General features: G+C 25.7%; 4 protein-coding genes across 4 annotated transcripts; all 4 read right to left on the bottom strand.

Annotated features, from left to right (window-relative positions):
• Window positions 1–2133: 2133 nt before the first annotated feature.
• On the bottom strand, window positions 2134–3697 carry OCT59_004608 (uncharacterized protein; the record flags this gene model as incomplete). The annotated part of the gene is made up of 4 exons (XM_066148398.1): window positions 2134–2148; window positions 2220–3062; window positions 3161–3186; window positions 3490–3697. The coding sequence occupies 4 exons, from the start codon at window positions 3695–3697 to the stop codon at window positions 2134–2136; spliced, it is 1092 nt and encodes a 363-aa protein (XP_065997001.1).
• A 1880-nt stretch (window positions 3698–5577) lies between these two features.
• Window positions 5578–6074, bottom strand: OCT59_004607 (uncharacterized protein; the record flags this gene model as incomplete). The annotated part of the gene is made up of 2 exons (XM_066148397.1): window positions 5578–5713; window positions 5800–6074. 2 exons carry the CDS (start codon window positions 6072–6074, stop codon window positions 5578–5580), a joined length of 411 nt encoding a protein of 136 aa, XP_065997000.1.
• A 2990-nt stretch (window positions 6075–9064) lies between these two features.
• Window positions 9065–10701, bottom strand: OCT59_004606 (uncharacterized protein; the record flags this gene model as incomplete). The annotated part of the gene is made up of 4 exons (XM_025310160.2): window positions 9065–9078; window positions 9144–9188; window positions 9254–10115; window positions 10189–10701. 4 exons carry the CDS (start codon window positions 10699–10701, stop codon window positions 9065–9067), a joined length of 1434 nt encoding a protein of 477 aa, XP_025185537.2.
• A 621-nt stretch (window positions 10702–11322) lies between these two features.
• OCT59_004605 (uncharacterized protein) lies at window positions 11323–12971 on the bottom strand (the record flags this gene model as incomplete). The annotated part of the gene is made up of 6 exons (XM_066148396.1): window positions 11323–11337; window positions 11408–11451; window positions 11517–11792; window positions 12195–12381; window positions 12453–12619; window positions 12833–12971. The coding sequence occupies 6 exons, from the start codon at window positions 12969–12971 to the stop codon at window positions 11323–11325; spliced, it is 828 nt and encodes a 275-aa protein (XP_065996999.1).

Here is a 12971-nt window from a genome sequence, read left to right as displayed (position 1 = left end):
CCAAATAATTCAAATTTTTGGAAAAAGCTAAAAATAGAAAAAGCCCGCGTAGCTAAACTTCGTCATAAAAAAATTATAAAGGTTTAATCAAGTTATATTTATTAATAACTTTGATTATAGTCTATATTCATATTCAACTCACAGATCGAAGCATTAAATGTACTGAAATTGGTATAGACATTTGCTATTCAAGCTACTAACGAACTTATCATTAGCCATTTGTTTAAATCATACCAGGATATATAGCTAACTACAGACCATAGTATTGTTACTATTATACTGGGATTTATCATTCCTTTCCAGATAAATATTCTTGAAATTGTCAACCTTGCTAAATGTTCTAATATACTAAATGATGTAAGCATTATAGTTTCTTTCATAACGTGATTTCAATCATTGTAATACATAGTACTTAAATTTATCTAACACTAACTATATGATAATTTACAGGGAATCTACAAGATCCGATAAAAAAAAAACTGTTAGTATGAATATATACTTAAAAATATTACATAATGTTTTTTTTTTAATTTTTCTAACTATCACCGGGGGTGATGATCACCAGTGACTGAAATTATGACGATCAACCAGCATTAAACAAATATAGTGCCGGTAAAAATTGATGATTCCGGCCAACGGTGATGATCATCCCCAAGTTTTTATTCATTTTATTTAACCAATAAAATGATTTATTTAGTTATCAAATCATATAATTCTATATTAATTAAACGGTTGGCACAATAATTACAAATTAAATACAAGAAAGTTAAAGTTGTAATTGATTTGATGCAAGATTTCAATATGGAAGATCAAAGATTATTGTTAAATTAGCAATCGAAGAACGTGAAGTTAAACTCAAGTAGAACTATTAAAATTAAAAAAGGACTTAATATAAAATAGTTCTCATGTTGTATCGGTACAGAGCTTTATGTTTATCATTACATATTAAAGTTGGTATTTGCGAAACCTTCTTATATATTATTACGTTTATAATTTCCTAATACCATAATGCTACTTAAGACTACTCCGCTTTAAATGACCCTAAGTCCAGGAAAGGTTTATTTAATACAATATTATTCATTGATTACACTCGCTCAAATCCTTCACAGATATATCATATATCTGATATATTTATGAGTTTTTTAATTTTTATTTTACGATATTTGCCAATAAATAGTACTATCTTTTTCTGATGAGCAATTTCAATTATTTTAAGTTTGTAATATTAATAATAATAATCTATAAAGCATTATTATTTAAGATAGTATCTCCACAATACACCTATAAAATAAATAAATAATTAGCCAATACAATATTATTATTAAAAGTAAAAAATCTTAAATACCATAAATACAATGTATGTACAAACAGCATTCGTTATAATTAGGATTTTGATTTTTTATTATTATAAATAGACAATATTTTCCTGTAGTAATAATTGTTAAAGCTATACATGAATTACTTTTAATGATTCCAGTAATTTCTAATTAATTCATTCATAGTATTGGATTCTTAATAAATGAATTAATTAAATTATTAATTGAATAAATTTTTTTTTTTTGCATCTTTAAATCGTTAATTTCAGTATCATGACAAATCATCATTTTTCATTTAATATTGATTGTATCAAAGAAAAATTACAGTGTTTATAAAATGATTTAAAATCTAAACTAATGGAAGCGAGATACCTACATTGCCCAGTTATTAAATATTCACATAATTGTACTATTATCAAAGCGTACATAATAAATATTAAATTAATTGTAGAATTTAATTCTCTTCGTCAATCGGCGCATATTATATAGTAATATATCGGGCTTTATTCATTGAACTAATTTCCAAAACTATAACATCAACGTTTAGTCTTATCTGATATGTTTACTGTGTGGATCAATTATATTTGTTACGTTTATAGAAAGTAATATTGAAGAATCATTAGCGTGTAAATATTTTATAAAAAATTCGATATATAATATAACTTTATTTATAGGTAGATATGTAATATACATAATAAAATATACATAAAAAATACGTAAAATTATAAAAAAAAAATAAATAAATAAAAATTTACCGTCTACAATAGCGACTTCATAAAATCATTTTTAAGGATGACGATATTTTTAAAACTTATGTTCAGATGGTTTTAAGCTAATGAAAAAGAAAAATATATTAGTTGTTAGGAATTATTTCAGAAAACAATAGTTATAGAAATCAATTACCTTAAGATCATCAGTAGCATTTTTTGGTTCGGGAAGATTTTTAAAGTCTAAAAGTCTGCTTGTGTAAACTGCTTGAGGATGTATTTTATACGAAAGAACACCAGTCGATGATAATGATGTTTTCATTGATGAATATAACTGTTTATTAGCCTCATTTGTTTCTATAATTTGCTTATAAATTAATGAATTACTATTATATCTAGTGTCGTCATATAAATTCATTAATAACTCTTTTAGTGCGTTCGCATTAGGTCTCTTTGAATGATCCGCATCCCAACATTGTTTAATTATATTCGAAATCAGTTGAGGAATTGTATAATTAGATTTTGGTCTTGATCCTTGACAAATTGCAATCGCTAAAGCTTCATCATGAGCCACATCATGACAAGGAGGCAATCCTGTACAGACTTCATATGCGATGATTCCAAATCCGTAAATATCACTTGCTTGAGTATATTCTTTTTTTCTTAAAACTTCTGGCGCTACATAAGGTAATACTCCATATACTTTTTTATCGTTATCATTTTGAGGAGGTTTTACATTCGCCGGTTGATATACTCCAATATCTGCAATTGTGATTCCACTGTTAAATATATTTCCGCAATGAAAATTATGATGAATTGATTTATTATTATGAATATCGCAGAGACCATATGCAATATTATGTAAAATATGAAGTTTTTCCTTCCACTTCAACGAAGTAAAATTTTTATTTAAATGTTGTCTTAAATTACCATTCTTCGCATATTCTGTAACCATCATAAAATTGTTGGATTCTGGGTCCTTAGTAATACCGTAACAATGAATTACGTTATACGAGTTGATCGTAGTATTTGATTGAATCTGAAAAAGAAAAAAGTTTTTTTTAACGAAATTTACAAGTGAATAACGAATTAAATTTGAGTATTTAAAAAAAAAAAAGAAAATCTGAATTTTCTTACTTCTTTTAAAAATTCAGGCGAAATATCTTGTGAATTATTTAAACTTTTTAAGGCAACCAGGAAATCTTCATAATTATATTTATATCTTTCCCATTGATTATTTTCAGAATTCCATCCACATATATATCCATCTTTCCAATTAGCTCTATATACGGTTCCAAAACCTCCATTGGTTAAATTTTCAACGTTTTCAAATTTATTATAATCTATCCATTCTATAACTTCATAATGATTTTTAGCATTTAATTGAGTTTTTCGAATAAATTCATCAACATTTTTATTCCCACTTGTCCAATTATTAAAATTCTGTTCAAAATGTTTGGCGTTACATGACTGACACCAATAATTTCTTGTTAAAAAACTATTAGCATTTGGTTGTTTACATTCTTTACATAATCCATCTTCTTTAAAACGTTCTTTTAAATTTTTATCCGTAATTACTTTATCTATTAAAGTTTCTTGTTCTTTAGTTAAGTTCCAATGATTAAAACCTCTTATTTGTTCGATTACTTCATTGCTGAGTTTAACCTCCCCCATATTTGATATTGAGTGATTAAAATAATACGATAATATGTTATTAAATTTATGTAAAGTTATTAAAAAATTTGTTAAAAATTTCTTCAAGAAAAAAATAAAAGACCAAACGACCTTATTATTATTTTTTTTTTTTTACAATATTTAAAAAGTAAACGTTACACGCTGCACGATGAACTTAAAAAGCAATTAATGACTCAAAAAGGAATATCTCTATTTTTATTTAAGGGAGGCGTAAAATTCACGTGAGAATGGACAAGGACGGAAATTTTGCTTCAAGAACCCGTACAATAATTATCTTGCTGAATTGTGATCATTAAATCCCACAAAAAGAAGTTTAAGGGTCAGACAGACCTTTTTTTGATATAAATCGTAACCATTCGTTCCATATAAGTCGTAATTGAAACGATAATTGTGTTACGTTGATCAAACATATTCGCAACGTAAATCACGTAGATGTACGCCTCTTGCCATTTTTTAATTCATTAAGAGAACATAAAGTTTAATTCCCATCCATTGGTTCACATAAATTGTGTACACAATGACTATTATTGTATCGATGTTATAATCTTTAAATGGTCCAATCAAGATAGTTGTGATTCATAATTACGATAAAAAAAAAATAAATCGCACATTTCTCCTCACTTTTAACAAATTAAATTGGCTAGTTTTTAATATGTTGAAAATTATTAAAGTCATTTAACTATTAAAATTTCATTGTTTACATTCTTATGATATCGATGTATAATCAATTTCAGACGAATAAAATCTCACATTGATATCATTGAGTCACTAAAAATTATTTCGACTGAAATTATTCAACATATAAATAGAGAATTGGTTATTTCAGATTTATATGATACTTAATTTATAGGATTAATGATATTTCTTGGGATGAGCCTGTGTATACATCATGGAAGTAATTCAGCCAGAACTGTGGTCAAAAATTTTCTCCAATGTTCTTATTCTTCATCATGATACAAAACTTGTTCCTACTTGGGAATTTCGTTGTACATTCCTGGGAGATATCAGTAGTAAAAGCTTTTTTAAAATCAGGGTTTGCAGCAATTGTTAGTAAAAGTAAAGATGTTAGCAAGCTTTTATTTTTTGTCGTCTAGGTTTTACATTTTGGTCGTCATGCTTGCTAGATTTGAAAGTAAAGAGAAAGAGTTCCATAAATATAAAACTAAATTTGTACTAGGAATTAAACTTGTATTTTGACACTATAATAAAAGATGACATCAATAAATCAAAGTTACATATACAGTAGCATTAGTGAGTGAAATAGGGATTTATTTTAGTACACTTACGCTTATTTTTGATGAAAAAAAATTCAAGCATTTATTAGAAGATATGGAAAAAAATGTGAAAATGTTTTACATTTAATAACTTTTGAAGAAATTCTTTGTGCTGAATGATATCATTAGTAATTTTTTAGATGGCTTACAATATATATAGAAGGGTTAATTAAAGGAATATTTTTTAGTTGTTTTGAATGAATTGAATTTTAATATTAATAAAGTTTCACACTATTTTAAATTGAATCATTATTTCAGTATTGCTTAATCAATATTAAATTTCAAATCGTTTTATATATATATATATATATATTATTGAATTCCAAAACCTTAAACTTTTAAATAATGTTGTTTGAATTATAAGGTATTTATAAATATATTTTGGCATTTTTATATTTGCAATAAAGTTTTGATTAATGACATGTTTACGTATGTTTTAATTAAACTCAGTAATCAGTATTATCTCAACCATTATTAAATAAAAATGGAGCCGAAGCCAATTCTATACCAACTCGAACAAGTTTGGATCATTATTGACTAAAGTAATCCAAATTTGTGTTAAAGATTGTTTAAATTGTACTAGCTTTATTTAGTACGATCCCGAGTTGAATCAATTTCAGTAGAATTATCATTAAATCTTATGATAAAATTTAACTCATAATTATCATAATCTATGAATAGTCTAGATTTATACAAGTGCAAGTCAAGAATATTTAGATCACTAAAATAAAAAAATCATCATGTGTTACATTTGCCATTATATGTCTTTTGTTTAATCTCACACAAAAGTTTCATTTGGAATGCAACCTGTATGAATCTAATACTTCCTTACAAATATAAGTCTTTGAGGTTCCTGTAACTACAAGGAAATGTACAATTTTGACCTGTCCTTTTATTTCCATTGTCATTACACCAAAAGGTCTATGATAATTACTAACAAATTTTCCTTTAACTTCGTCCGATTCTTTTGTGGAATTTGAGAGGTATTTGACACGAAATTGCTCTGATACTTCTTTATGTAAATCTTCTGACGTAATAAAATAAATCGTACATATTAAATTCAGGTGGTAAATGGTAAGCATAACTTATCAATAGCTTGAAAAAAAAAAATTTTTGCAAAATGTTTTTAGTTATAAGAAGAGAAAGACAATATATTTAATATAAATAAATAATTATATAATGGCTAACACGATGTTTTGTAACCTTTTTCAGGTGGATGAAAATAATATGGCAAATTAAACATTTTTTTCATTTTTTTATAATGTTCCAGGGAAAAACTATATTTACAGAATTTATTCAATAAATAAAGTAAGAAAATATATTTAAGTAAATAAAACAACAATATACCAGCTCTAGTAGAAATTACTTTGTGATAGTAATATGGTAAACTTTTTTCTTTAAATGATTTTATTAAATACGAAGGTGATAGTAATCTCATTTTTTCTGCTAAAAGTTTTTCTATTTATTTAATTTGTTGATTGTATATAATAAAAATTCAAGATGTATAAGAACAAAAAAAATATTATTTTAAAAAAGAAAATTTTGCGCATCACTAACCCTTAAATTTTATGACTAATATGTGACATATTGTTGCAAATTATTTAGTTAGTAATCCAATGAAAATTTTATATACTGCATTACTGAGCCATTCTTATGACATTATTGGTATATTCTTAAAATATCAGATTATACTATAATTTACATAAAATTAATAGTTATCGTTCAGCCCAATAGGATCATGCAGATTTTCATAGCCGATATCTTTATTAGGCATAGTAATAACGCATGATTGATATAATAAAGTGTAGGAAAAGTTAAATAAAGCTTATAAAGTGGATTTAAAATAGCATAAAAATGAAATTTATAGAAAGTTAAATAAAGCTTATGATGTTATTAATTAATGCATGATCAAAAACGAAAACACTTTTATTGGATGTGAACTATATTGATCGGTCACAGGACCGATATAGCCCCACATACAATAACTATTTATTATTAAAAATTTAAAATATTTAAAAATACAATCAAGTTTCAAGTAATAGCATAATAATTAATATGATATAATATTGCCAAAGAGTTACCTAAAGAAAAATGAAATGTTGGTCAATGTTTTGCCTAATATTTGTTAAAAAAAAAGGATATTAAAAAGGACACTCCTCAATAAAAAGTGAAATTTTATATCAAAAAGTAACTATCTGCGATAACGCGCAAAACCTAAAAATCAAAAAATTACAAGTGTGGTGTTCTTCATTAATAAAGTTTATTATCTTCAAAAATTAGCTCAATAATGCTGTAAAAATATTTGGTATTATTTAATGGTTAATTTTTGACATTTAATATACTTATATTTTATTCTGCTATTAAACCAATGAGATATTTTATTGATATAGGGGAGTTCTAACCATAATTATTAAACAAATTCAGTTTATTTATTCATAAAAAACCATTCTTTTAAAAGAATGTTTTCTTTTTACGGTCTTAAAATTGTTTTCAAGTATATTTTGGTAATAAAATTTTCATTCAATTCGGTCATTTTACATATATTTTTGATTATAACTAGGGATGTTAACGGTCCGGTCCGGTCCGTCTTGGTCTGGTCTTCATCGGTCCACGGTCCGGGACCGAGGACCGGGACCGATCGGTCCTATAGGACTGTGGTCTGGACCGGTCCCATAAAAAAAATTTTAGCGTTAGTTTGTTACTTCGCATAATTTCTACCGGAATTAACAAAATTTCCTTTTTAGGAAATTAGTGTAACCTTGTGCCACAATAAACAAGCGAAAAATAATATTTCCTTTTTTTGGAATTGTGTAACGTTATATTACCATAATGCGGGCCGGCACTATGAATTTTAGTTAAAAAAACTTCTTATAGGACCGTCTAATAGGACTGACGGTCGGTCCGGTCCTATCACTCCTATGTGGTCCAGTCCAAAATTGGCCCCCAGGACTGGACCACGGTCTGGTCAGGGACCGGACCGTTATCTCTAATTATAACATATAATCGTTAAGAAAAAGAAATTGTATTTGAAATAATAAATTAATAATATATTTGATTTTTTTTAAACTCTGTATCCGATTCATTATATTCTATTCTGTACTGTCCTCATTCGGAATTTAACTTATATTTTATTGTTTTAATGACAAATACTCTAATAAAAAAATTATTGAACTATTTTAATGTTAAAAAGTTGTGAAAACCGGGTTTAAAAATTTAGTGCAATAATCGCAGTAGTATAATTTTGTAATTTACATTACTAAATTGCATCTTAAAATTATTCTCATTCTTAGAGAAAATTAATTTGGCTGTATTTTTATATGTATTAAAAGATCATATAAAAATAACAGACATAAATTATTTACTTTATATGGGCTAAAATAAGAGATATCATTAAATTAATGTCATTATGATTAAGTTTTAATCTGACAAAGGAGATCAGTTTGTTTTTCAAGTATAATAAAAAAAAACCTCTTTCTGTCATAAAATACACTCTTCAGTCATGAAACATCAATAATTGCTTGTTTTTCAAGATCAATCAATTTAATAAATAAATTATGTCCATTATTAAATTTAAAAATATAAAATGTTCGTATGTGCACGATCTGCATATTAAATATATTTTTGATATTCATTCTTATATTTCACTTTAATGAACAACAGTAGGTGAAAGGACAAGGTGAATAAAAAGTTGTTAACTTCAAAATATTTTACCCTCATTTTATACGTTCTATTATGTAAAGAATATTTACATCATTTCTCAATATGATAACATAATGCATATAGTATATCTCGAAGTCATAATTAATATATGAACTTCTCAGTGATACCTTTATTACAGTAAGACACACACACACTAGAAGTAATTTTTTACAGTAAATTTAGTTTCTTATTTATCAACCGTGATACTTATTTATATAATTATTGAAATATTAGTGACTTATTTATTCATAAATAAAAAAATAACCTTTAATTTTTTCAGAAATAAATAATTGATGAGTCTTACTATAATTCCTAGAATAGCATTAAACTTTATCCTTGATCTTTTAAATATTCTCATTTTAAGTAACTGTGTTTAACTACTTTCATCTATAATAGAAAAATTGTTAAATCCAATTTGATAAATCAAAAAAATCACATGCAAAAGTAATTACCTTTAGAATTAATATCAAGTTTAGTAAAATTCATTCTTAAGGAATCTGTAAAATAAATGAATAATTATTACTCTAAATAAGTTTAAATAATTATTTTGAATTAAAATTACCTGAATATTCTAAATCATCATTGTTAGAATTTATTGGTTCTGGAAGATTTTTAAAATCTAAAAGTCTACTTGTGTAAACTGCTTGAGGATGTGTTATATATGAGAGTGTACTAGTAGATGATAATGGTAACTGAACTGTTGATAACTTTTTGTTAATTTCATCTGCTTCTTTAGCTTGCTCACTGATTAAAGATTTAGAACTTATATCGCAATTATCCCACAACTCAGTAAATAACCTTTCTAATTCATCTGCGTTAGGTCGTTTTAAAGGGTTTGCATCCCAACATTGATTAATAATGTCAAGAATTAATTGAGGTATTTTATAATTAGACTTTGGCCTCAACCCATTACAAATTTTCATTGCTAAGAATTCATCATGAGCTATATCATAATAAGGAGGGAAACTTGTACAAATTTCATATGCAATGATTCCAAATCCATAAATATCACTTTTATGAGTATATTCGTTTCCTCTTAAAACTTCTGGAGCTACATAAGGTAATACTCCATATGTTTTTTTATTACTATTTTGAGAGAGTTTGACATTTGCCGGTTGACATAATCCCAAATCAGTAATAAAAGCACTATCATTACTACCAAAATCGCTTACTATATTTCCACAATGAAAATCATGATGAATAAATCCTTTTTTATGAATATTTTTAAGACCATCTGCAATACCTTGTAAACTCCACAACTTTTGCTTCCAATCCATTGAAATAAAGTTGTTATTTAAATGTTGTCTTAAGTTACCATTTTTTAAATCCATTACCATCATAAAATCATTTGTTTTTGGATCTTTGGTAATACCAAAACAACGTACTATATAATTTGATTCACATGCTAAAATATTTGATTCAACCTTAAGAGAAAATTGTAGTTAGTTTAGAATTATAAAAGTCTGATAATACTAAAATCAGTAGAAAATATCTTACTTCTTTTAAAAAATCTGCTGTAATATCTTGTGAATTATGTAAGCACTTTAAAGCAACTTTTGCTTCACCATCTCTTTTCCATTGATTATTGTAATAATCCCAACCCCAAATAGGACCATCTTTCCAAACTGCTTTAAAAGTAGTTCCAAATCCCCCTTTTGCTAAATATTCAACATCATCAAATTTATCATATTCAGTCCACTCTATGATTTGACGATACCATTTAGTTTTTAATTGTGCTTTTTGAATAAATTCATCAACGTCATGATTTCCGCTTGTCCAATTTTTGAAATTTTGTTGGAAATAATTAGAAAAACATGACTGGCACCAATTATAATCAGTATTAGGCTGTTTACAATTTCCACATAAACCATTTTTTTTATAACGTTCTTTTAATTCTTTGTCTGTTATTAGATTATCGATTAACGATTTTTGTTCTTCAGTCAGGAAATAACGATTAAAATCTTTAATTTGTTCAAATACATCATCACTTAGTTTATTAATCTCATCCATTCTAATAACAATTTTTTAAACAAAAAATATATTATTAATTCGTATGTAAAAATTATTAAAAAATAATAAAGGAAAGGAAAAAATGAAAAAAAAAGTGGTGAAACGTTATTTAATGTTGCAATAATTTCAAGATCGGCAACAAAATTATTAAAAAAAGACTAGTTAAAATACACAATAATCTGATTGGCAATTAAATTTATTCAACTTTGGCAAATTACACAAATTACAATAGCTTTTAAAGCTACCCTTATCATTGAAAACACTAAAGGTTAGTTGGTCGTTGGAGGGGTACAATGCATTAAAAAAACAAAATTCAATTTTGACTCATTTATACAATTGAAATATTGGTAGTTTTATTTATTATTAATTTTAGATAATTTAATATGATCAAATTTATTAATAAAAAATAACATTTCATTATGATGTTAATCCTCAATTTTTTCAGACACGAATAATTAATAAATATGAATCTTAGTATATTTCCATCAAATGTTCCAGAATAAGTATAAAAATTATCCTCAATTTCAAAAACAAAATAGAAAGTAAAAAACAAAATAAAAACAAAATTATATCTGCTATATTATTTTATATACTAAATATTTTCATTTAAAGTAAAATGAGTTATATTTCTTTTATCTATAATAAAAAAAAAATAGCTTAATTAAAATTTGATAAATTAAAAAAATCATATGCAAAAGTAAATTACTTTAGAATTAATATCAAGTTTAGTAAAATCCATTCTTAAGGAATCTGTAAAATAAATGAATAATTATTACTCTAAATAAGTTTAAATAATTATTTTAAATTAAAATTACCTGAATATTCTAAATCATCATTGTTAGCATTTTTTGGTTCTGGAAGATTTTTAAAACTTAAAAGTCTACTTGTGTAAACTGCTTGAGGATGTATCATATATGTGAGTGTACTTGTAGATGATAATGGTGACTGAACTGTTGAAGATGACTTTTTGTTAATTTCATCTGCTACTTCAGCTTGCTTCCTGATTAAAGATGTAGGAAATTCATGGTAATTAGACCACAAACTAATAAATAAATTTTCTAATTCATCTGCATTAGGTCGTTTTAAAGGATCTGCATCCCAACATTGATTAATAATGTCAATAATTAATTGAGGTATTTTATAATTAGATTTTGGCCTCATCCCATTACAAATTTTCATTGTTAAGAATTCATCATGAGCTATATCATAATAAGGAGGGAATCCTGTACAAATTTCATATGCAATGATTCCATACCCATAAATATCACTTTTTTGAGTATATTCGTTTCCTCTTAAAACTTCTGGAGCTACATAAGGTAATACTCCATATATTTTTTTATTACTATTTTGAGAGGGTTTGACATTTGCTGGTTGACATAATCCCAAATCAGTAATATAAGCAATATCAACAAAATTGCTTAATATATTTCCACAATGAAAATCATGATGAATTAATCCTTTACTATGAATATTTGTAAGACCATTTGCAATACTTTGTAAAATCCACAACTTTCGTTTCCAATCCATTGAAATAAAGTTGTTATTTAAATGTTGTCTTAAGTTACCATTTTTTAAATCCATTACCATCATAAAATTATTTGTTTTTGGATCTTTGGTAATACCAAAACAGCGTACTATATAATTACATTTTGATTCGTATACTAAAATATTTGATTCAACCTTAAGAGAAAATTGTAGTTAGTTAGAAACTATAAAGGTTAATAATACTAAAATCAGTAGAAATATCTTACTTCTTTTAAAAAATCTGCAGTAATATCTTGTGAGTTATGTAAGCATTTTAAAGCAACTTTTGTTTTACTTTCTCTTCTCAATTTACTAACGTTAATATTAAAATCCCAACCCCAAATATGACCATCTTTCCAAACTGCTTTAAAAGTAGTTCCAAAACCCCCCTTTGCTAAATATTCAACATCTTCAAATTTATCATATTCAATCCACTCCATTATTTGACCAAAGTTTTTAGCTTTTAATTGTGCTTTTTGAATAAATTCATCAACGTCATGATTTCCGCTTGTCCAATTTTTGAAATTTTGTTGGAAATTGTTAGAAATACATAACTGACACCAATTATAACCAGTAAAATAAGGCTGTTTACAATTTATACACAAACCATATTTTTTACAACGTTCTTTTAATTCTTTATCTGTTATTAGTTTATCAATTAACGATTCTTGTTCTTCAGTTAAATACCTATATTTAAAATCTTTTATTTGTTCAATTACATCATCACTTAGTTTAATTAAATCCAT

Source organism: Rhizophagus irregularis, chromosome 12 (assembly GCF_026210795.1).
Source record: "Rhizophagus irregularis chromosome 12, complete sequence".
Taxonomy (NCBI): domain Eukaryota; kingdom Fungi; phylum Glomeromycota; class Glomeromycetes; order Glomerales; family Glomeraceae; genus Rhizophagus; species Rhizophagus irregularis.
Note: the sequence above shows the minus strand (reverse complement) of the source record. Positions and strands in the feature narration are given on the sequence as shown.